The 24,769-nt window shown below is 57.2% G+C and overlaps 1 protein-coding gene across 1 annotated transcript in view; it reads right to left on the reverse strand.

Moving 5' to 3' along the window:
• SHISAL1 (shisa like 1) overlaps positions 1 to 24,769 on the reverse strand; it is a 75,318-nt gene that overhangs the window by 47,226 nt on the left and 3,323 nt on the right. Inside the window, exon 2 of the mRNA XM_077169134.1 lies at positions 1,225 to 1,323. Coding sequence (XP_077025249.1) covers positions 1,225 to 1,291 — 67 coding nt within the window. The 5' untranslated portion in view covers positions 1,292 to 1,323. The remainder of the gene's footprint in view (positions 1 to 1,224; positions 1,324 to 24,769) is intronic.

A 24,769-nucleotide genomic window follows, 5' to 3' on the forward strand; every position in this document is an offset into this window, starting at 1 on the left:
TCTGCAGAGGAGCCTGATGCAGGTGGGGAGGTGTAGGGGAATGAGTGGGCATTAAAGGGCCTGAGCCCCAGGACCCGATCTTGGGGTGCAGTGGGACTCAGAGGCTATATCTGGGGCCCCGTGGGTCTGGCACAACTCAGGCATCTGGACGCATGGTTAGGGGGTCAGTGTGCCTGCGTCACCAGGAAAACAAGACAAGCACAGAGTAGGCACCAGGGAGGGAGCCCCTCTCACACATACCTGGGCCCCCAGGTCTGAGAGAGGACCGTGGATGCACCACTCTCTGCAAAGCTCGGCATACCTCCCGGTCCCAAAGGCCGCCATTTAACCAAGACCCAGCTTGCACCTCGGCTCCTTCCTGGTTAATGCGTGACCTGGAACAGCCACTTTCTTCCTTGGAGCCTTGGTTTTCTCATTTGTAAAGTGGGGTGAGTGGCTCCTCCCTCCCAGGGGTCAGTGAGGACAGAGGAGCTAACACACGGGGAGCACCTGGCATGGGGAAGGAGCTGGGTAGGCAGGGCACCGGCTCTCTCCCAGTCCCCTCCAGGCTTCCCCTCTGAGTCACGCCTCCAGCAAAGGGACAGAGGCCTGAAAGCACCTTGCCAGATCTCCTTGACGATGGCTTTGCTAGAGTATGGGGCAGGAGGGTGCAGAGAGCAAGCCAGTGAGCAGGGATGCGAGCAGCCTGTCTCTGCAACCAGGAGAGGGGAGCAGGTCTGGGACCACGGCAGGGATGGCCTGGGTGGCTGGGCAGATGTGGGGAGGCTGGGCTCCAGCGTCGCCCTGGCCGGGTCAGAATCCCAGCCCCTCTGCCCGCTGCACGGACTCAGGCAGTTCCCCTCTCCCAGCCTCAGTCCACAGAAGGGGGTGGCGACGGCGTCTCCTGACTTTGGCAGGAGACAAGGACAGGCTGTGTGTGAAGGGTATCCCCAGGGCCGGCCAGGAGCCTCTCTGGCAGCCATGTTTCCTCCCTGCCCCCGGCATCTGGCTGAACTGCCCATGGCAAGTGAGACACACAGTAGGTCTTCATGGATCAGCAGCCAACAGTAGCTGTCACCAGGGGGACACTGGTGGGTCGGGGGAATAAGGACACCCCACCCTTATTCCCAGCACTCAGAACAGGAGCTGGCACTCTCCCCCGAGGCAGGGACCCCTGCTCCATCCGGGTCCACCCCCCACCCCAAGCCTGCCCCTCCCCTGGCCGGGCACCCACGGAGGATTTACCTGCAGAAAACAGCAAGGAGAAGAGGACGGTGAGCACATTCAGGGACTGCTGGCCACAACTGGTCATCGTTTGGCTTTCATGGATCCGTCGAGAGCTGCCTGGGTAACGAGATGTCGGGGGGGTGGAGGGTGGGTGCCACTGGCTCGCCTGTGCTTTGTCACCCTGAGAGGGCCCAATGCGGGCGGGGAAGCGGCTTTGCCCGGTGCGGGGGCCGGGCCGCGGATGCTGGAAACGCCACCATCCAATTTCCTTTCTGGAATGAGCGACCTTCCCCCACCCGTCCACTGTCACCTGTTCTCTTCATGCTGAGAGGAGACTTAATCAAAGGAGGATGGATGGCTCAGGTGGCGGTAGGTCGCAGCTGCCACCCGAAGCCGCAGGGAGAAGGAACCCGGCAGGCGGGCGGGTTTGGGGGCGCCGGGCCCTGTCCTGGCTCTGCCGCCTCCCGGCTGGACCACGCACCTCAGCTAGCGGCTCCCCATGCTGCAGTGAGCCTGGCACTTTTCCAGGTGTCAGTTAGGGGCTCAGCAATGAACTAAATTGAAACTGGCCCTGCCTGTGAGAAGCTTATGTTCTAGCTGAGAACATAAGAGATTTCTGCTGCCCGAGGACAGGGCTCTGACCGAGGTGGCTGGAAAGGGTCCCAAGGAACGGGTGACGCTGCGTGTGGCTGAGCCACACCTTCCTGGGCTCCAGAGGCTCCGGGGACTGGGACAGGCTGACCTTATCCTCACCCCCGGGAGGTCAGAGGTTGGAGAAGGGGTCACAGAGGGTAGCCCCCCAGGGGCAGGGCAGGGCTGGAAACATTGGTACCAGGAGCCCGGGTGGGTTCTCCTGACTTCTGCCGCCCCAGCACCTCCCTGTGGAGGTTGGTGAGCAGGAACAGGGGAAGGGGTGCACCTAGGCCCAACTGCTGTTTTGGGGGTGATATCAGTGCAGTCCCAGGGAAGAGGTCCCCCCACCTCCCTGCCCTGCCCTTGCCTTGTCCTGCCGGGCGCTAATTGCTCCTAGCATGGCCTCCTCCTTCTCGGCCCTCCAGGGAACAAGAACTGAGATTAAAGTACTTGAAAGTGCTTAGGAAAGGCTTTCGCACGTGCTGGGGGACCGGCAGGCTTGTTCCCTGCTGTGACTGGTCTGCTGAGGTGGCTCACCCCAGGGCAGATGCAGATGGGGAGGCCGTGGAGGGGTGGGGGGTGGGGGTGGGGACAGACAGCCTCCTGACTCGGTCCCTTCTGGCCCCGTGTGTGGGGGGGTACTACCTCCCTTTTTTATACCCAGAACTCAAATCCAAGACCCGCTGGGTTTGTTGAATGAATGAGGGATCCACCTCTGCCTGCGCCCAGCTCCTGCCCCCCTGCTCCCATGCCCCAGAAAGGCCCTGCACATCGGCTATGGCCAGTGGGGGCAGGGTGCTGGCAGCACACAGGCCAGCTAGGGGAGCCCTAGGCTCTGAAACTCACTGAGGCTCAGTTTCCCCATCTGTGAGGTAGAGACACTAAATCCACCCTCAGTGTGGATCAGATGAGATCAAGAGCACGAAAGGGGGGTACAGGGAAGGGCAGCACGCAGCCATGAGCCTTGTCGGCTCCCAGCCCCATTTCGGGCTCTTCCCTCACCTCTGGGTCTGAGCTGGACGCGTTGATGCCCTGGCCAGTCACAAGGGGCCCATGGAAATCCATAGCCTGGTGGTCAGAGGTCAGTGGTGCACCCCCTGTCACAGCCCTGCTGCTCAAGAAGGGGGTATCAATTAATGACAGTGACCCAGCCAGCAAGGGGGCAGCCCATAGGATAAAGGTCATCTACCCCACACGAGGGTGGACTAAAGGCAGTGGGTACGCGCCACCCCACTGTCCATCCAGTGGGATCAGGAAAGAAAACTTACATTGCAAGTTGTAAAGGGAATGAATCAAGAACAGAAATAATTTTACCACCATCCCAAACAAAGCAAACTCTTTCCTTTTTTGCCTTAGCCGTCAGGGAGCTCAGGTAGAATACCAGGCACATTCACCCTAAGTATGGTAGTAAAGTGGTTGTATATTAGGTTTTCTATCTGTATGTGAAACCTCTGCTTTACACATCTCTTTACTGGGTTCTAATCACTCAGAGGAGGGGCTAGGGACCAAAAGCCTGGGAAACGAGGAATTTCAGGCCCACCTCTGATCTGCTGAACTGCAATCTGCATTTTCACCAATCCCCAGGAGCTGCATAAATGCATCAAAGCCTGAGAAACACTCTTTAAACTACTTTCAATCCTTTTGGATGAGGTGGGAAATGCAGGTGGGGTAGGAATGGGGGGTGGGGGAAAATTAAAAGCAAATGAGTGGGGAAGCCCTAGTCCCAGCTGCAATTCAGGCTGCTCGGTGGGCCCCAGGCCAGGAGGACTTTGTTTCTTAGGAGTAGAAACTCCTCTAAATTGGTGGGTGGGTATCTTACCCATGGACCCCTAAGGAGCCCTTGCTGATGCGCAGCCCCGGGGCCCGTGACCTTCCCGAGCTTGAGTCCACATGGGAAGCCAGCCCACTCTGCAATTGTCCTTCCATCTCCTGCCATGATCTGGAAGTGGAGGTGTGAAAGGGCAGAGGGCTGGGTGGGTAGGGGGCTTCAGATCCTAACAGCCTTGTTCACTCACTGCTGCCCATTGTCACTGAGTCCCAGGAAGAGCCAAGCCACCTCCAGCCCTGCCAGGCCCTGCCTGCTCGCCTCCCTCCCTCCCTGCAGTTCTGGAACATGCTACGGGTGACCCAGCTTCCCACCTCCCCAGATCAGGGAGGCCTTTCCAAATGAAGGCCCCACAGTGCCCGGGCACTGCCCTGTCCCCTGCCCATCCCCTGCCGGGTCCCCCAAATTTCCCCCAGAGTTCATCCTGGCTCCTTGCAGTTTTGGGAGGAGCTGTGCCTTCCACCACGGCCTCTATCCTATGAGCCCCTGTTCTAGTTTGCTAGCTGCCAGAATGCAACACACCAGAGACGGATTGGATTTTAATAAAAGGGGATTTATTTCATTAGTTCTTCAGAGGAAAGGGAGCTAACTTTCAACTGAGGTTCTTTCTTACGTGGGAAGGCACAGGATGGTCTCTGCTGGCCTTCTCTCCAGGCCTCTGGGTTCCAACAATTTTCCCCTGGGGGTGATTTCTGTCTGTATCTCCAAAGGCCTGGGCTGAGATGCAAGTGCTAAGATGAGGTATGCTGAGCTGCTTGGTTGTGTTATGTTAAGCTCTCTCACTTAAGCACCAGACAATTAAATCAAACATCATTCATTACAGCAGGCACGCCTCTTAGCCCACTGCAGATGTAATCAGCAACAGATGAGGTTCATGTACCCTTGGCTCATGTCCACAGCAATAGAACTAGGCAACTTCACCTGGCTAAGTTGATGCCTGAATCTAACTATCACATGTCCACCCCTTGTCAACTTGGCAACTACACACATCACCTTAAACAATGTTAAAGTGCAAAAAATTCTCTTCTGGCTGTGAATCTCAAAACAAGTTATCTGGTGCCAATATTCAAAGGAGGATATTCACAGGATACAAGTTTTCATTTCCTTAGGGAGAAATTGGAAGGTGTAAAACCTGCAGGGCAAACACCATTGGACTTCAAAGTCTGAAAGTCATTTATCCTTTGGCTTTAGAAAGTGGCAGCCCCACCCTTTTCAAGGGCCTGTGCAGTGACCCACCTCTTTTCAAATCAACCTTGGGAGACATTGAGGAGACCACCTTTTTCTCGGCTCCACCTTCTCCAAGCATCAGGGCCATACCTGGGCTCTCTGCCATTTCTGGGGCACATGCTCAACCCCTCCATGTAGTGGCAGTCAGGCTCTCCCCAGTCCCCCAAGGAGCGTGCTGTACCTTCTCCAAGGCCTGAGGCTGCACAACTCTTCCACTGCAACGAGATGGGAGACTCATCCTTGCCCTTCAGGGTAAACTCACCTTCTCCTGTATATGGTGGGTCCACTCTCTTGGCCACGGTTCCTTGGCTTCAGACCTGAGCTTCCATGGTTCTCACTCTGCAAACTTCAATTTGTCCCTTTTGTTTCCCTCTTTGTCCAGATTGGCAGTAGTTCCATTTATACCAACATTCTCTTGAAGCACTGCAGGACTTCTTCATCATTCACTTCACAGTTCCTCCAAAATCTTCCCCTTAGCCATCCAAAAAACCATTCCAACATATCTGGTATTTGCAAACCACAGCAGCACCCCACTCCTGGTACCAAATCTGTTCTAGTTTGCTAGCTGCCAGAATGCAACACACCAGAGATGGATTGGATTTTAATAAAAGGGAATTTATTTTGTTAGTTCTTCAGAGGAAAGGGAGCTAACTTTCAACTGAGGTTCTTTCTTATGTGGGAAGGCACAGGGTGATCTCTGCTGGTCTTCTCTCCAGGCCTCTGGGTTCCAACAATTTTCCCTGGGGTGATTTCTTTCTGCATCTCCAAAGGCCTGGGCTGAGCTGCAAGCGCTGAGATGAGGTATGCCGAGCTGCTTGGGCTGTGCTACGTTGAGCTTTCTCATTTAAGCACCAGCTAATTAAATCAAACATCATTCATTACAGCAGGCATGTCTCTTAGCCGACTGCAGATGTAATGAGCAATAGGTGAGGTTCATGTACCATTGGCTCATGTCCACAGCAGCAGAACTAGGCACCTTCACCTAGCCAAGTTGACACCTGAATCTAACTACCACAGCCCTCTGCTGGGAACACCTTGCCTTGCCCATCTCTGCTACCAGGAAGACTTCAAGAGTTCTTCAGGATTCTGGTGCAACGCAGCCTCCAGGGCCAGGGGGTACCCTGTCAGTCCACAGTCTGTGCCCTCCTCCCCTTTACCCATCGCCCAATGGACATGCAGATCTGGGTTGCCCACTTCCCATGGCAGAGAGATAAGTGAGGGCAAGTGGATGAGAACACCTGTGAGCTGACCTACAAGGGTGAGTCATGACAATGGTCTTCCCATGTGACCTCTTGGGGCTTCAGTTTCCCCATCTATGAATGAGGAGTATGCTACTGCTCCCTGTTCCTCACTCCCTGCACTTTGTTCTGAGCGGTAAATGAGAGTGTTCACAACTGAGACCAAAGTGGAGCTTGGAGAGGAGGTGCCTGGGGATGTGGTGGTAGAGGAAGGGTGCTCGGGAGAGGGAACAGCACATGCAAAGGCAGGAGGCTCGGTTGGGACCTGAGCATCGCTACGGAGCAGCTCAGCAGTGCTTGCTCTACTGTCTGCTCCAACCCCCAACATCCTGATTCCCAGGCATCAGGGGTAGGACCCAATCATGTCCTGGGTCCTAAAGTGCAGGCTCAGCCATGCTTGATGGGATGAAACTTAACTGCCCTGGTTGGTGTTGAGTCTAGGCCCAAACTAAGACACATGCATGGGCCATCCTCAGAGGTATGTAAGCTGGGGAGGGGCTGAGGCTGCAGCTCAGTTGGCAGCCCTGAAGCCCACAAGGTTTACCCAGTGGTTACATGCACAAAAATTCCATTCCCAACAATCTGAGATAGCAGGGCTTTAGAAGTCAACCTCCTCACCGCCGACTAGGCAGGAAAATGCCTTGGAAACTTCCATGGGCCTCTTTGGTGGGCCTGCAGATGTGGACCCTTGCCAAGTTCCCAGGAGCAGGCAGCCTCAGGGTTCACGCATTCGATTGCACTGATATTTATAAGGCCAAAGCCACGGTGGTCGGCCCCTGGCAGGTCTACAGAGGGGCACATGGGTGCAGGGACAGGCTCTGAGCTCCAGGGGTGGAGGGCATCAGGCACCAGCTTCTGGGGCCTGCCCCAGCCACCAGAGGGAGAGGGGCTGGAAGAGAGTCCACACACACCCTGTCTCCCCTTGCCTGCCCCTGCCCTCCTGCCTCCCCCCGACCTCTGCTTCTGGCTGTGCTTGGGGAGGCTGCCCTGGACCCAGCTTACACTGGCTGGGTTCTCACAGATGCCAGGCCTGGCCTGGTGTCTCACTGCACTACTCTCAGGTGGGTAGACTCCCCTCATCAAGAAGAAACTGGGGCTCAGAGGAGTGAAGTCACAGCCCCTCGGCAGCTGAGACAGGAGGCAGCCCTGGGCTCCGGAGCTCACCCTGTGCTGCCCCCACCTCTGGGCACCGTACCCATTTCCAGGCCCCCTGAAGGCTCCCCGAGAAGGCCCAGTTACTGCTGGCAGCGGTGGCTCATGGACCACAAGCAGACCCAGCTAGCTGGGTGAGTTTTCTGGGTGAGCGGGACCTCCCAGAACCCGGCCGACGGGCGCAGAATCTGGGCTGCGCTGCGTCCCTGGGCTTGGCCGCGCAGGTCAGCTGGGGCCACCGCTCCGGGGTGTTAGGGTTATTTCTAAACACTGGGCTTGGCAGCGCTGGGGAACGAGAGGAAGCAGGGTGTGTGAAGAGAAACAGGGCCAGGAAGATGGATGAATCCCCCCCAGGGAATGGCGGCAGATCTGTTCCTGCACCGACGGGCGCCTCCCAGCTGGCCAAGCTGGGGAAAGGAACGGGACTGGTGCAAGTGTATGGTCGAGCTCTGCAGGCGCTTGGCCTGGAGACCCCAGCATCCTCTTTCAGCATCGGGGCTTCCTGCTGTCCCCCATCACCTACCCCTGCCCCCTGACCAAGCACCTCTCGCCCAGACAAAAGGCTGCGTGGTCAGGAGGTTGTGTCCATGGGACCACGTCCCAGCTCCACCCTCTGTAAGCACACCATGTGGGAGCTGGGGCAGGCTGCCGAGCCTTAGTCTCCTTGTCCCTAGAATGGGGATAAAAACAGTTTCTATTTCACAGGGTCTGTGATGACCCTGTGAAACAGATGCATCGGAGCTCGAAGAACAGGCTTGAGTGCTCAGCGGGTGAAGTCTAAAAAATGTCAGTGATGAGGGAGCCTCGACCTTGAGGGTTCCAAGCAGCCCCAGGGGCAGCTTTCTAAGTGCTGATCCGGCCAGGCCACCCCTCTCCCTGGGAATGCTGGGCAGCCAGCCCCCCAGGTTTGAGCCCACACTCACTCAGGGGCAGGGGGTGTCTAAGCCCTGTGCCGTCTGGCCCTGCTGGCCTCTTACTCTCTCTGCTCCTTGCACTTCCCTCTGCTCTCCAGGCACTGCTTTTCCTCTAGGCCTTTGCATGTACTGTTCCTCATGCTTCTTACCCTTCCCCCTCCTGCTGCCAGATAGCCTGGACCCAGCTGCCAAGGCTCAGCCAGGAGTCCATTTTTCAGGGGAACTTTTTTCCCTCATACTCTTGCTTCCCTGGTGGGCTCCCCTGGGTGGGCTTCCATGGCTCTAGACCTTCCCCCAACCCCCCCAAGCAGAGGTGGTCCAAGGTTGTCTGGGAGCATTGCTGGGGCAGGGGCTGGGTTGGAGAGGTCTGTGGCCTCCACAGCCAGCCTGAGGCTAGGGCAGATGGGGTGCCCGGTCAGCGTATGGCAAGGGCACTTGGGCTTCCCCGCTAGGGTCCAGCTGCCTCTTTGGTCCATACTTGACTTGAAAAGAATCTGGGAGAAGGGAAGACGGTTGGTAGTGAGGGCTGGTTGAGCCCCTACACTGCTGCCCTGGGGGCCTGGCCCTCTTTAGCCACACGTGGGCCATGAATTTCCTAATAGCTGGAACACAGAAGGACGCGTGACCAGTGCCATGCCATCCCTCAATATGCCCTACCCCTCACCCCCTCTGGGCCTTTGCTTAGCCTGGCCCTGCCCCTAGACATCCCTTTCCCCACTCATAGGTCCGATTCAGATCCATCCTTGAAGCCCAGATCAAAGGCCACCTCCTCCAGGAAGTAGGCTTGATTACTCACCTTCCCCACACCCCTATTCACAGAGCGGTTCCCTCTTGGGGTGTCCATTCAGTGAATACCCCATGAGCCTCCGTTCAGTTGCAAACAGGGTGAGTGAGGCTCTGGCACCAGGGAGTGGCTGGTCACCCAATGAACTATTCATTAAACCTGGGAGGGGGAACAGAAAGTCCTGCTGGCAGCTGATGCCCAACAGATGGGCTTGGGGACTCCGACTCGGGGCGGGACGGCAGACAGGCATGGAGGGGTCATGCTGCTTCACACCTGCTCCATCACTGCTGCCTCCCATTCCCAGTGGCGGGGCCGTGGCTGCCCACTGTGCAGATGGAGGGCGAGGGGCAGCTGCACACTCAACGGCAGTGCTGCCAACACCGACTGATGCAAGGGGCTGCACCCGCGTGAGGCACCCGAGTGTGCACACCTGCACGCAGCAACTGAGTACACACAGGACACATGCACACGTGTGCATTCCCCCCGACAGGCAGTGCACACATGTGCCCACCCCCGCACATACACACGTGCACACACATGCACACGTGTACACGTGGACACACATACCATGGCCAGCAAGCTCCCAAGCTTCCACAGCCTTGCTGGGCAGTGCAGGGCTGACCCTGAACTTGTGGACTTTGGTTTCCAGGACAGCGGCCACTCAGAGGCCATCAAACCTCCTCCAAAATGTGAATCAAGGAATAAACACTTTCTGAGCACGATGCCTGAGTGAAGCATGATCAAAGCGCTTCCCTCTGACCCTGTGTGCCTGTGCAGGGGAGCGGCAGTGGGCAAGCAGGACACGGTACCACTGATGGGGGTGGTGGGCTGCAGTGCAGTGAGGGCTGACACCCCAGCAAGGCCGTGGTCCGAGCACCTGCTGGGCTCTGGGTCCTGCCCCAGCCCCTTGTCTGCATCTTCCGAAACCCTTCGGGCCTCCTCGGGTCCCTGTGCTCCCAACGTGCCAGCCTCCCCACCCTGGACCCAGATCTGCAAGCTGGGAACTGACCCCACCAGGTTCCTCCACTTTCCTCCTCCTCCCCAGATGCACAAAACCCCCACCCCACCCCCGGGGGCCAGTCCTGTCCCACTCCACCCCACCCCCCGCTTCAGCCAGCCAAGGACATCCCACATCCCTGCAGGATGCTCACCTCCCCAGCCCTGCGCCCCTCCTCCGCTTCTAGCACCTGCTGCCCTGCCGCTCTCTCCCTTCACCTGGCAGACCTTACGTGGCAGAGCCTTCACGGCAGACCTTACGGGGCAGAGCCTTCATGGCAGACCTTACGGGGCAGAGCCTTCATGGCCTGTGTCCCCGAGAAGCTTCCCCTGTGCCCCCACCGAGATTGGGACCCAGCTCAGGGCACTCCCCGGCCAGTCTAACCTTCCTGGTTACCTACTCAGGGCAGGGGGTGTCTAAGCAGAGCCCGCCCCCACCTCCCCCGATGTGCAGGGCCCGGGAACCCCTGTCTAAAGAGGACTAAGACTTTCTAGACGGCAACGCCAGAGTATTAATCCAAGCATGCTCCTCCCCCGCCCCCGACGTGGGCCTCCTGGGTGCAGGGCCCTGGGTGGGTGGATCCGACACCCACGGTCCACTTCGTGGTGGTCATCACTGTGCTCGTTGTTGAGCCAGACACACAGCAGACGCTTTGCAAACACTCGTCGAAGTGGTCCCGTGAATGCAGGCATTTTTTCAGGTGAAGACCCGTGGCTCAGAGGGGCTGCTAAGTGATATGCCCAAAGGCTGGGGCTGGCGAGTGGCAGGGCCATGATTTGAACCCAGCCTGGCAACTCCAAACAGAAGCTGCTGGCATGTGGCGGGGTTGAAGGCACGGGTTTTGGAGCCAGCCTTTCCTGGCCTTGAACCCCAGCTGCACCACCCAGGGCCAGTTACTTCACATGCCTCAGTTTCCTCATCTGTAAAATGGGAACCAGACCTCCCACTTTGCAGGGGTACTGAAGAAAGATGGGCTGATCAGGAAGTTCTAGCCTGGCACCTGAGCATAACTGGCCCTTACTGGGTACTGACTGGCTCTGCTGTGCACCCTTGGCAAATGGAAGTTGTTTGTATACCATGCCAACATCTGAATTTCACGAGTTCTTTCATACCTTGCTTCTGCCTTTAGTTTATTGGTTTCTTGCTGCCTTGCCTTCTGGTAATTGCTTCCTTGCCTTGGATAAGTTTCTGGAGAGCAGGACTTTTGTGCTTCTGCAGTCCCAACTGTGCTTTGCACACAGTAGGTGCTGAATAAATGTTAGATGGCTGCCCCCCAAATAGGCACTCTGCCCACATCTATTGGCTTGGATGCCAGTTTATTTTATCGCAAGGAGCAAACTTCCAAATGGGTCCACCTGAGACCCAGGCAGAGGCCTGGGAGCCACAGGCCTGCTCCTTCAACTGAAATAGGGTCTCGAGTGGCCCCCGGGTCAGCCTCGCGGTGGAAGCCGTTCACCTCACCCCACTCCAGGGCTTGGGCGGGGCGGGCCCCGAGCCGAGGTGGGGCACAGGGAAGCACGCCAGCTCAGAATCGTGGGCCTCCCTGCCCCGGACCCTCCAATGCTTCCCATATCAGGCGGGCATGGTAAAATTTGCTCCACGGATCTGCTGTTGGGGTCAGGGAGTTGGGGTGGAGAGAGGAGTGCTCAGCAAACTGCAGAGTGGGGTGTTGGCACAGACAAGGGTTACTGGGAAGGCGTGCAGATTACCACTGACTTGGAAACCCCCAAATCCCTCTTTAAGAGAACATCCTCTTTGTCCTGGGCAGGGCTCTCTCCTCCCTCATAGACAGCCCCTGTCACCTGGGCTCTGGGTTCAAGTGTAAATCCAGCTCATTTTGATATTCACACCAAGCGCTCCGCCTGTGTGTCCTTGTGTGTTTGAGGCACACACCCACCCTGTACCCCCATTTCACAGGTGAGGAAATTGAGGCCCGGGAAAGGGCAGGGCTCCCGTGGGTGTGGGCTGAAGACCCCAGAAGCACTGCTCCCCTCCATGCCACACTGGGCCATCGGGGGCAGGTGGCCCCTCCCACCCTGCCTCAGTTTCCTCACCCCTGTGGGAGGATGGGGCTGAGACCTTTGTGGGGCCCCTTGCACCCCAACAACCTTCCGTCTCTCTCTGCTCTCCTGGGTTATTTGGCTGCACCATGGAGATAGCAACCCCGGGAAATCCCAGCGGCATTTTTTCCCACTGGAGAAACACAAAAATATCACATGAGGGATGAATCACTTAAAGTTGTCAGGCCAGGAAGAGGAAAGGCCGGCTGCAGGGAGCCCACAACAGGGGCTGCTGCAGCTTTCTCTCCCAGCTCCCAGGGCCTCTATTCCCACCGCCCCTGGGAGCAACATGCCCCGGCCCTAAGACTCCCCTTCACAGACAGAAGAGAAACGGAAGCCTCGGGCCTCAGTTTCCCATCTGTGAAGGGGGATAATGCACCCATCTTGAAGAGGTATTGGGAGGGGCTGAGAAGATGAAGGAGCCCTTTCTCCCTTCCTCTTCCCACACTGAGCCTGATACTGGGCAGGCACATGGCTGGGATGTGGGATGCCGTGGGGTGCTAAATGGGCATGTCTGTCCCTGCTGCAGTGAAGCTGACCAAATGACCACCTGCCACGATGCAGGGCAGGCCCAGAACTCACATGGGACCCTCACTTGGTCTGGGGTCGGGAACACCCCCGAGGAAGCAGAGATCTGATGGGTAACAGGGAGATGACCAGACCAGGTGAGGGTGGGCCTCTGGGAATGTGTGTGCTGGCTGTGAGCCCAGCATGTGCAAAGGCCCTGGGGCATGACACGGCTAGGGACGAGGACAGCACGATGGGAGCAGAGGAGGGAAGGGAAAGGGTGGGAGAGAGGCTGGAACAGCAGGGGGGCCTGGACCTGGCGCATGGTAGGTGTACGGCACCCACCCCCATGAGAAATTATGGTTAAGGATGGCATACCTCAGGGGTGAGGAAGAGATGGGGAAGGAGAGAAAAGGATTCAGAAAGTGGGGTGGGGAAGGCGAACCATCAGAGCCCTGACTGTGTACCCCACTCTCTGTGCTTTAGTGGGCTTATCTCAGACAGGTAAGGAAGGGGAGGGGAGGGAGGGAGTGCCACCTTGGCTCATGAAGGGGCCTGGCTGACCCCACAATGGGCCCCTGGTCTGTCCACCCATCCTCTGCCTGGCTACCAAGGGCCAGCCAGCCAGGCATACACACAGGCTGTCCTCGGGAGCCAGTCCAAAGAAGGGACAGTAGGAAGGAAAGACAGGAAAGTGGGCCATGTCCAAGGCCAGCAGTCAACAGGACCAGGCCAAAGCAGAGTGGCCAGGAAGTGCTTGAAGGGAGAAACAGCTGGGGCTGTCTGGAGTCATCTTTCCTTTCACTAGGTTGCTGTGAACCGCAAACGCCAGTAAAAAGAGAACAGCTTTTGCACAGGGTGTCTTCCAACCCAGCTGGCCATGGGTACTGAGTAGAATCTGCCAGCCCCTCCAGGTGGGGATGGCCCTGAGTCACCGGGGACCTGGAGCCTGGGGCCGCCACCCCCAAGGCACAGGGATAGCGCCGGGCCACAGTCTGGCTACTTTACACAGCCTCAGGGCAGCCCCAGTTGGGGGCACCCCCTGCAGTGCAACCCCCTCCCCCAGTTAGCCAGCAGGGCAGCAGGGCTGGGGTTTGGACCCTGGCAAAGGCACTGCCCAACACGTGTGAGTTGGCCTGTGGGTCACGTGATCAGGACAGGTGACACCCTGCACCCCTCTGGGCAGAACTCAGTTTTCTCATCTGTAAAGTGGAGACAATCACAGTACCTCCTAACAGTGAGGATTAAATCAATAAATATGCACTCCCCCAACAACCCCCTTCCCCATGCTGGATCAGTTTCTTCTCCTGGGATCCCAAGGCCCCTGGCTCCCCCATCATGGTGCTGGCTGCCCCACCCTGGACAAGAGGTCCCCAGGCCAGCCTGAGCCTGGAGATCTGTCTGCTGAAAGCAGAGCGCCCACTTCTTTAAGGGGCAAAAAAGGAGAGGTTTGTCTCTAGCCCGGCTGGGACAGGCAGGAATGCCAGGTATGGGCCATGGGGGGTAGTTAGCCTCCTTGTGGACCTGCTTTAAGCTCCACGCAGAAGCTAGGGCACCACCATGGCAGAAATGCCACTCAGGATCTCACCCAGCCCCTCCCCAGTGGAGTCCCAGGCCCGCCCCATCCTTGTCGTGGAAAAGTCAACAGGGATGTCCTCCTATGATCACACACACAGGACTGCAGGAAGGGTCTCCGAAGAACAAACGCGGGGCCAATTTTTGCACAGCGTCGTTGATCCGTGTAATGGGGCTTCCACCCCCAGCTTCCTGTCGGGGCTCATGCAGGGGGGCTCTGAGCCTGGGGGTCTGAAGACTCCCTTCCAGTTCTGGCTCTAGATGCTTCTCAGCTGTGTGACCTCAGGCGAGTCCCTGAACCTCTCTGGGCCAGAACTGCCTGCTGTTTCTCAGCTCCTGTTCAAAAGCACACAAGCACTGGGTCGCCCTCTAGCACCTCAGATATACCAAAGAATAGGTGCGTTTCCACACTCCAGTGCAACGTCCCCAGGTGGCATTTTTCAGGGTCTGGAATCCCAGCATGGACTGGCCTGCCTGGGGGCCCGGGGCGAGGTGGAGATGCGCCATGGGAGGAGAGGGTCCCACAGTGAGCTCGGGACGCCCAGGTGCAGCTAAGGGCCTTATCTTCTTGCACGCAGGGTCCTCGGTGAAGGACCCACACCCCAACTCGGCTCCCCAGCGGCCTCCTGGCCCACGGGCAGCAAGAACAAAAGGTTCACAGCAGCGTTGATAAGAACCAAATCTGGAAGCAACCCAAAGGTCCACACGGGAAAGCACATTGTGGGACGTGTCAACACCTGAAGGCTTCCAGTGTCAGTACAAACCACAGCCGCACCCAGGGTCACAGCCAGTCTCAGCAATACCAGATCAGGTGAGGAATGGGAGGCCCAGATCATGGTCAGCCCAAAGCACTTCTTATACGGTTACAAAGAACCTCCAACAAGGCACTTTGTAAGAATGCATCTGGCAGGGACAAAGCTACACAGCCGAGGGGAGGGCAGGGCATGGTGGTTGGCCCCGGGTGGGGGGAGGGTGGCAGAGGGCCCCGAGGGGGGTGAGGGGCTGAGGTGGGGGAGGGACATAGGTGGGTCCATGTTTATTCCTGTCCTCCGGATGTGTAATGGGCTCCCGAAGTTTATTATATTATTAGCAAACAAGTAAATAAAGTGGTTTCAGCATGGGCTGAGCTGGGAGGACATCAGGAACCGTGGAGAATGACCAACCAAATTCAGTGCCTTGACATTCAGGCAGTACAACATGAAATAAATATTACACACCCAAAAATATAAATAATGATCACAACCCTCACCCATTGATGGCAAGCAGGTCCATCCCCCTGCGGATGGCAGAGGCCAGTGTTCACCAGAGAAGGTCATTACTTGGCCTCAGGTGAGTGAAGCACTCACGGTTCACCCATTCAGCGCCGGGTCTCAGCCCTCAGAAATCACAGCCTGGGGTCCGGAGGAGATGACAGATGCCACTTAATGCAACAGCTGACCCACAAACAGCATGGACTGGGAGCCACGCTGCAGATGGGGGGCAGAATGGAAGACGAGGGGGTCCCCGCCAGGCGCGAGTGCTCTCGGCCATGCCCTGGATGCACCCCACCCCCCTTCGATCACAGTCACTGCAACCCCAGGAGGACAGCAATGCAAGGCCTGCCAGAGGGGTCACTGCTCCTAACAGCAGAACCAGGTTGGAGCCCAGCTTCCCAAAGACCACGCCAGGCATTCCGCCCTCGGGTGCAGGACCTGGCAGACACCTGGGTGAAGGACCTGGGTACAGGGTGGCAGCACATGGTGCTGAAGAGCCAAATATCCTTAGTTCAGAACCTCGGGTAAGTGAGCAACCTGCGTGCCTCGGTTTCCTCATCTGTCTACTGGATGGTGCTCGGGGAAGGCTGAGGGAGATGGAGATGGGCGAGAGGGAGTTTCTTGGAGGTGGCTGGCCCAGGGGTGCACAGGGTGAGGCCCTGGACCTCACCTGGAAGCTGTTTAGAAAGGCAGGCTCTCAGGTCCATAGACCTGTCAGAACCAATGCGGAGGGCAAGGAATTTGCATCTCCCAGCTCCCCAGGGGCCAACCACCATGAGGCTCCTGGGAACACTGGGCCAGATCAGGGATTGGCAAACTTTTCCTGCCAAGGACAGAATATCATCCACTTTGCCAGCCATATGGAATCCGCAGCAGTTACTCAATCCTGCAGTTGTAGCACAAAAGCAGCCAGAGCCATACAAAAAGATTGGGCAGGACCATATTACAATAAAACTTTATTGACATTGCAGCCAGTCCCCGTTTTGGAACCTCTGAGCTAGGACCTCAGCACCCAAAGCATGGTGCCCAGTCCAGCACCTGCCACCACCCCCCAGCCCCCCAGCTCTGGCCTCCCCACACCTGCTGAATCAGAGGCTGCATGCAAGCCTGTTTCCTCTCCATTTGTGGTAGCCGCCGTTTGAGAAGCCCTAGGCAGAGCATGCACCCACACAGTGCATGCAGCTGGTTCTCTGGGCAGTCATGGGCCCTGCTGGGTCCTCCTGAGTCAGGTGGGGGGCTGGGCTGGGAGGGGGAGGGGAGGGGGAGGGGGGTTGGGGGTGCTGCCGAGCTAAGTTTTAACAAACCTTGGCTCCACCGCGGCTAATTGGCAGCAGCTGCTATTGCAACCAGAGACTTGTCAGCTGTGATTAAGCGAAGCTGCCTTTAGGCCAATCAACTCCGAAATTATGCAAATAGGGCGGCAGCCAGAGGAAACACAGGAAAGGGGCAGGGCCTGTCCCGCACCCCCACCGGACCTGGCACTCTTTAACCCCCCACGGCTGTCCTGGAGGGCGCAGGTCCACTCACATCACACACACGTCCCCCCACCCCTGGCTGCACCTCTGGGGGTTAATGAGCCTCCACGCACACTCCGGGTTGCTGGATGGAAGCTGCTGAGCCCCAGGACAGGATCGCACAACCCTTGCCAAGCATCAGCGACCCCACAGATCAGCAGGTGACCCAGATCCCTGTCCCCTCAGCTGCACTGGTGCGTGTGAGCCCCTCCCGTCCTTCTCCAGACTCCACACCCAAGAGGACTCCCAGTGAGCTGAAGGGAAAGGGGAACTGGACCTTCCCGGGCGGGCGGGGGCTGGCTCTCCACCAGCCACCTCCTTGAGCGCTTGCAAAGCCTCTCATGCTCCAACAGCTCTCGCAGCCCAGGGCCTCACAGACAGTTGCCTCCTGCCCCTGTCTCCTCTCCCGTGGCCACTGGTGCCCCAGACTCACTGTGGCCCCAAGTGAACTCCTCGCCTACGCTGTGGTCCCCTACTGTGGCCGTGCCACCCCCCACTGCCACCACTTCCGCAGCTGACCTCCTGGGAGGAGTGTGACTGGCGTAACGGGCCCCCACCCTCTGTGCCAAAAATAAATCCCAACGCCAGACTTGAAACTGTGCCCCCTTCAGCGGCACAGACTACCGGCGTGCTGTTTGCGAGGACAGCAGGGCTGCAACTCCCGTGGGCTGCCGGAGAGGGAGCCACAGGCCCACGCAGCATGTCCAGCACGAGGCCCTAGGAGCTCGGCTTGGAATCAGACCCCTCTGGCCCAAACCACGAAATTGGCAAATGGAAAAGACCCGAAGAGTCTCGGGACAGCTCTGCCTGTCCTGCTGCCCTCCGCTCCTCCCAGGGTGGGGGCCCCTCTCCTACAGGGCAAGCACCAGCCTTGTTTCCTCTGCTTAATTCCTCTTCAGCCCAGTCCTCCCAGAATCAGAGACCCATCCTGCCTCTGGTTTGCACTTTGGAGAAAAAAACTGCTAATATGCGCAACTCCCTGGGGGTGGGCCTGGCTGGCCAGTCCTGAGGCTGCAGAAGCCGGACGGGCCCTACGGGAGCACAGCCCCCCCCGCCCCCCCGCACCCAGCAGCCCTCAGGCTGCCCCCATCCACGGCAGGGGGTGGGGTGAGAGGGGGGACTCATCCCCTGGACAGGGCCTCAGCCTGGCGCGCTAAGCCTCCCCCGGCAGCCCATGTACTGCTTTTCAGAAACGAACATCCCTTAGAACAGGGAAGAAAAGCGAAATTTAAGAGCATCTGTTGAAATCTGGGTAAACAGTATTGAGCAGATCTAATTCACGCTCTGCTTTGGTGGCTCAAAGATTTCTGGGGCATCAAGAGGTAACTTCAGAAAAGCATTTAGGAAATAGCTATAGCTCTGTCTGCAGGAGATTTCACCAGAACTGGGGGGGGGGGGGGGGGGGGCAGGATTCGACAAGGCAGGCCACAGCCACAGTGGCAGCGAGAGTGGGGACAGAGAAGGCAGGCTGGCCTGGGGGAGGGGACCCAGCCGGCCAGGTGACCCTGGATGCGTGACTTAGTTCTCTGTCTAAAGTGGGGTCTGGTTCCAGCCTCCCAGGGCTGCTGTAAGGATTCAATGAGAGAGTAGGTGGGAAAGCCTGGGGCCAGGCCTGAGGTCAGTAGGGGGCCAATAAATGCTGGCCACACCTGGCTCACTCCACACTATCCAGACTCCAGGCAGCGCTCAAGGTGCCCACTCAGACGCTTTAGGCTTGCGGGCCCCTCCCTACAGCGTCACTGTCCTCCAGTGTTGGCCACTGGGCCTGCCCTGGGCTGGGGCCTCTGTCCCATCAGTTCCAGGCCACAGAGGCAGAACCAGACAAGCGTTAAATTGCATGCAATAGCTGGCCTTTCCAAACAGTGGGAGGTGGAGGGGAAGACTATTTCTTGAGCATCTACTGTGTCCAACCCTGTGCTTGTCATTTTACAAATATCACCTTTAATTTTCCAAAGAAAAGAAAGGCCTACTGCTCCCAATTTGAAGATGAGAAAATAAAGCTCAGAGAGGTTGGGCTGTTGGGATGTGGACCCCAGCTGGTCCAGCTTCCAAGTCAAGTTTCTTCCCAGGCAGGGGGGAAGGAGGGGGCTTCCAGTCTCCAAAATGAAACCACTTCCCATCGCTGGGAATTCCCCTCTCCCAGTGACCGAGAGAAACTCGGCTTGTCCCATTTCCCGACAACATCCTGGTAGGTCTGGCCCCTGGCTGAACTCCTCCGGTAACCGGAAGGCACTGCAGCCCTGCAGAAGCCCACGCCTTTTGGGGGACAGCCCAGATGGCCTTGAAAGTTTGGGGGTGAGAGGAAACCCATACTCCTGGCCCTCCCTCCCCTACTCAGGTCCAGCCTCACAGGGAACAGGCTTATTTTAAGACAATCAGCATTTGGGTAAAGTCGTGAAAGATTAAATGTAGGAGTTGTGTTAGGAGGAGCGGAATGGAAGGTGCCCAGGAAAAAGGGGGGATCATCGGCAGCAGAGCCCCCAAATGTCTCAGACCCAGCTCTGGTCTCAGAAGCAGGTGAGATGTAGAAACTGCTGGTCCCAGTCCCAACTCCACCACGAGTACCTGAGACCTTGAACAGGGCTTTCATTCAGTCTCAGCTCCCTGCCTCCTTGTCCCAGTCCATCTCTCACCCATTCAAGAAACTTTTCCTGGGCACCTACTATATTCTAGCCCCAACATTAGGCTCTGGGGACACAGGTGGGAACTAGGGAGACGGCAGGCACCCCCCCACACACACACACACTTGGCAGGGAGATGCCTTGGTCTGCCGTCCAGTCCAGGCAAGGGAGGGTCCTTAGGGCCGCACCTCCCTCAGGCGGCTGTCTGAGGCCCTGCCAGGCTGTTGGCTCTGAGACGCTCTGGTCTCGTGGTCCAGAGCTGGGCAGGGAGGAGGCGGCAGGGAGCAGGGGTGGGTGGTGGAGGGGGCGGCAGGGAGGTGAGAGGCCGCTGCCCCGGGCCGCAGACGGTCCGCAAATAAACTCCAGCTCATCTCTCTTCTCAGCTAAGCCGTGGGGGAGAGAAAATAGCTTTCACACTATATTTTCTGATTTTCTTTTTCACTCCACTGCTTCTAAATCGATCCCGAACAGATTGTCCAATTGTTTGAATTTCAAGAGAAAAGCCTCCTAATCTTTCCCTGCCCAGAATTCTTCCAGGGGATCCTCGGCCGGGCTCCCGCCGGACGTCCAAGGTTGCCCTGGGTTTGTGGGTTGGTCCATGGACCTGCAGGTAACCAGGGCTCCAGGGTGGGCGGGTCTGCACTCCTAGGGGCTGCTCATGCCCAGGGGCCATTGGGAACACCCTGACCCTGGAAGGGAAGGCTTTCTTTTTCCAGAAAGGACTGAGCTCACCAGGTGCTCTAGGGCAGGGCAGACACGCTGGGGCACGGCAGCCTCTGTGGAGCTGGAGGCTGCAACCCACCTTCCTCTCCCACCAGGTAAAGCCACATGACACAAGAAACCATGAAGGGGCAGGATTATAGCAGGACAGCAGGCAGAAATGATCTCAGGATGCCCCATTGGCTGTTTATGGCTGCCTGGGGCCGGGGTGATGTGCATCCTGGGACTCTTCCAGGTTCAGGTAGAAAGTACACTGCAGGGATGGATTAGCAATGTCTGCCCAGGCACAGGAGGGGAGGGCAGTGGCACCCAAGTCACATATTTGCATATCGGGTCCAGAGGATCAAGTCTGAACTCCTGAAGTGGCCAAGCAGAGTCCTCAGATATCAGGCTGTGGCCGACTTCTAGAGCCTCACCTCTTGCTTGAATTTCCACCAACACCATACTGGTGAACTAGAAGTTTCTCAAACTCATTTCCCCAGGGCTCTATAGCATGGTTTCTGTTGCCTCAAATGCTGCCCCTCCCCCCGCATATTCATCAACCTGGTCCACTCATATTCTGCCTCCTTCGGTGTCCCCTCCTCCAAGAAGCCCTCCCTGATACTCTGCCACTTTCTCCCTCCCACTATCACCACCGATACCTATGCTATCCCTTACTCGGGATGAGGCCCTCAGAGCGGTCAGGTGACTGTGCCAGGGTCTCCATGTAGGCCCAAGTCCACCAGGGCAGGGCCTGGGTCCAATTTCAGGAGGGAACAATGGGTGAAATGGGTTGCCTGCTCCTGTCTGATACCCCCACCCCACTTCCCATTCCCTCCAGGAAACAATAAGCAGCAGCAGAAACCAGCCTCTGGATGTTAAAGACCCTGCATCCCTGTACCCCTCAACCCCACTGCTCATACAGACGGAGGCTGGAGTAGCTCCCTCCACCAGGCCCCTCCCCTTTTCCCAGGCTTCCTGCCCCCAGTGGAAAGAGCAGAAGCTGCCAGGTCCAGTGCCCGGCTCTGCTGCCAGCAGCCACGTGCTCTCGGTGGGAAGGGAACCTGTCCTCACTCACCGGGAGGTAGGAGGATTCGAGGAAGTGGTGCTTGCAGAGTGCCCAGGACAGGGCTGTGGCAAGGAAAGCAGGGCTAGGGGTGGTGGTGGTGAATGCTCCTACCTCGGGACTCTCAGCAGGCCAAGTTCTGCTCCCAGGTCAGCGGTGCCTCCTCCCCTCTCCCCTTGTCTGACCTGGTGTCTTGGGAATCAGTTCACAGGCCAGGGTTTCTCACTTGACCAGCGCCACCCACTCCCCACTCCAAAACCTTCCATACTCCCTATCGCCCGCTGCCAGAGCCCAAGCACCTCCCCCAACCTTCAGTTCACTTTGACAGATGACAAAAGATGTCCAGACACGTTATCTCTGAGCATCACGGCGGCCGCAAAGGAAGACAGGATAATCTCTGTTCTATGGGAGAGGAAATAAGGTTCAGAGGACAGGAACTCCTCTGTGCTAAGAGGCGAGAAAGCCAAAGTCTGCACTCAGCTCTGTCCAGCTCCAGAGCCAGACGACAGCTGCGCGGGCAGGAAGGAGAGATCACATCCAGCTCGGGGCTCACGGTATCCAAGGGCAGCCTCGGCCCCCCTCCTCCAGTCCGTCCTTGAGCTCCCTGATCCCAGGCTTGGGGTGTTTCCTGATGGCCAACGTTCATTCATTCAATCACTCATTCATTCACCCATCTGCCTACCTATTCCTTTATTCAAAGACCTGATCAGAGCTTGCCAGGCCTGGGCTAGGTGCTGCCATAGAACTAAACCAGGAACAAGGCGGGCGCGGCGTCCGAGGGTTGGGTCCTCTGTTTCTGCACCCCTTGGGGTCTTTGTTGTTCAAGGTAGCAGCTCTGATGATGGCAGTGATGACGTGGTCAGGACCGGGACTGGGGTCAGTCCTCAGGTTAACTCACTTCCTCCCTACAATGGACCCGTGCGTTCAGATGAGGAAACTGAGGCTCGGAGAGGTGAAATAAACAGCCTGACATTAGCAGCTGGTGAGAGGCAGGGCTGGGATTTGAACCCAGGCGGGGCAGGCTCCAAAGTTGGCCCTTTTGCCCCCAGGCTCTGCAGGTGCCCTGGTGCTGGGGAGGCTCGACCTCCTAGTCTCACTGCTCACTTGATTCCTTTGCTCACTCATTCACCAATCGCTTTGGGTGAGTCCCCTACTCCAGGGGCGCCTGACTGGCTGCCCCATGGAGGGGCTTTGGAATATCCCCAGGAGAGCAGGGAGACTGGTATCGTTCGTAATAACATGAGAATTCTGTGAGCCCGTTCGTCTTGAATGCGTTCTCTGTGCTAAGCACTTGATGCCAACTCATTTAATCAGGTTCTCACAATACCCCTTTCATAGATGAGGAAACTGAGGCTCCAGGAGTTATACCATTTGCCCAAGGTGAAGCAGAGGGGGATGGGGAGCATGTGGGATGCGGGTGCCCGGGAAGGAGCCCCGCACCCATCCCAGTGAGCCCAGGCCGGCCCAGGGGAGCAGGCAGCTAGGAGCAGCACCAGCGTCACGCACAGCCTCCCTCTGGCTCATTGCCCTGACAATGGGCCTCCGCTCAGCTCAGAGGCCACACCCGCTCCCCAAAGGCCGTGCAGTCCCAGGGATCCGATTCCTGGCACTGATACCCAGAGGATGCCAGATTCCCAACCTGCTCCCAGAACCCAGAACAATCTCAAAAACAAAGGCCCTCCAAAGCAGACTCACGGGGAGCACATTGGACTCTAGCAGGGCTGAAGGCTGACCCCTGGCTGGGCCCTTCTGGGGCTCGTGGATGATGCCTGAGGGGCAGAGGGCCTGGTCCCTAATTCCAGCCTGGGCTGCAGCCAAAGGCCCGGAGCAATACTGAGATGGAGGGAGAAAAGGAACTTGTTAGCCTTCTGGTATTTGTGTCCCCGGATCTTTGATTTAAAAAATTTCCATATAGCAGCTTGATATACTCATTCCCCAACTCCAAGGAGACCATCTGATGGGTTGCACAGCCCTGCCTGGCCTCAACCTGGGCATGTGGCTTTGGCTCTCTGAGGCCCCAGTCTCCTTAGGGAAATGGAGACTTTGAGGCTGTCTCCGGATTGCCTGGGGGTGAAGGGAGATGAGGGTTATGGAAAGACTTTGTAAAAAGCTACAGGTCAGGCCAAGTGGTAACAGGAAATTTCAGACGTTAAGAAGCCATTGGGAGACCACACTCATCTGTGACCCACTTCAAGACCTTCCCCAGGCTGTTCCTTCTTCTGAAATGCCCTCTGTCCCCTTCTGCCTGGCACACTCCTACCCACCCTTCAAAACCCCAGTCAAAAGTTCCCTTCTCCAGGAAGCCTTCCCTGATCCCCCAGACAGGGGTAGGGCCTCACAAATGCCTATTTTTCTTTTGTTCTCCCACCCTACCCTGCTCCCAAACATACCCATGGCAAAGCCCACTGAGGAGGGTCCTATTTTCCTCTCTCTCATCCCCCAGAACCCAGCAGTATGTCCTGTAGACAGCAGTCGCTCTGCAAAGGTAGAGTGAAAGCAAGCTAGATGCATTTTCTGTTGGCCTATAAATGCAGCTACACACGTGTGATTCTCCCGACAAAAGAAAACGAGCTCCGAGTGGAAGCAAATCACCAACGTCTTTGTAACATCGCTTAGGGAGGCGAGGAGGAAATTCTCGCGCTGGATTATGGAAGGAATCTGCCTTTATTTTTAATTTGTGCCAATATCTAAGAAAACGGCACTTTATTTTGAGCCCATCAGGCGACGAGGAGCTTTAAATCTGGCACAGGAGACAAACTTTCCCAGCCCAATTTCCCAATGCAAATCCCCATGCAGGGCGAAGCGGCAGCCCTCCTCCCCCTCTGCTGGCGCTTCTCCGAGATTTGCTAGGGACAAATGATCAGATTATGTAGCTGGGTTTTAAAAGATCACGGTTTGTCTCATTTTCCAGAGGAGTGTGAACATTTTTTTCTTTCCTCCCAGGGCCCTGTTCAGAGCTTCCAGAACTTAATTCAGTGTTAAATGGGTGTAATTTGGGAAACTCATGCATTATTTCTTAATTTCTTGAAGGCGAGTTTGCGTGCATCTGCCGAGGTAGGGGTGTGTGCGGACAGATGGGCGGTGATTGGAGTGCGCCCCCCAAGGCGGGGAGGGAAGGCCGGCAGGCTGTTGGGAATCCGTAAAGTAAACGCTCCATTCATGTTTGACGTCGAAAAATATGGGACGGGAAGCATTTGCATTTCATCTCGGCTTCTGCTTTTCCACTTGGCTGGCCACGGAGGGAGAGATTCCGAAGCATTTTTCTAAAGGGAGTACCTTGGGGTGCTGAGTGCAAATTTAATTGTGCAAGGACTATTTGCAGCCTCCTAAAGCATCATCCCAAGGACCCTGGCCCACCCCTGCCGTGTCTGCATCAGGTGGTTGAACACCCTTGGCCTTCAAGGATGCCCAGTGCCTAGTGTGACCTTGATGGTATCGCCCGCTCTGGGCCTCAGTGTCCCCTTCTCTGAATGGGTTAGCAGACCAGCATCAGCTGCT

The sequence above is a fragment of the Tamandua tetradactyla genome, chromosome 7 (genome assembly GCF_023851605.1).
Source record: "Tamandua tetradactyla isolate mTamTet1 chromosome 7, mTamTet1.pri, whole genome shotgun sequence".
Classification (NCBI taxonomy): Eukaryota; Metazoa; Chordata; class Mammalia; order Pilosa; family Myrmecophagidae; genus Tamandua; species Tamandua tetradactyla.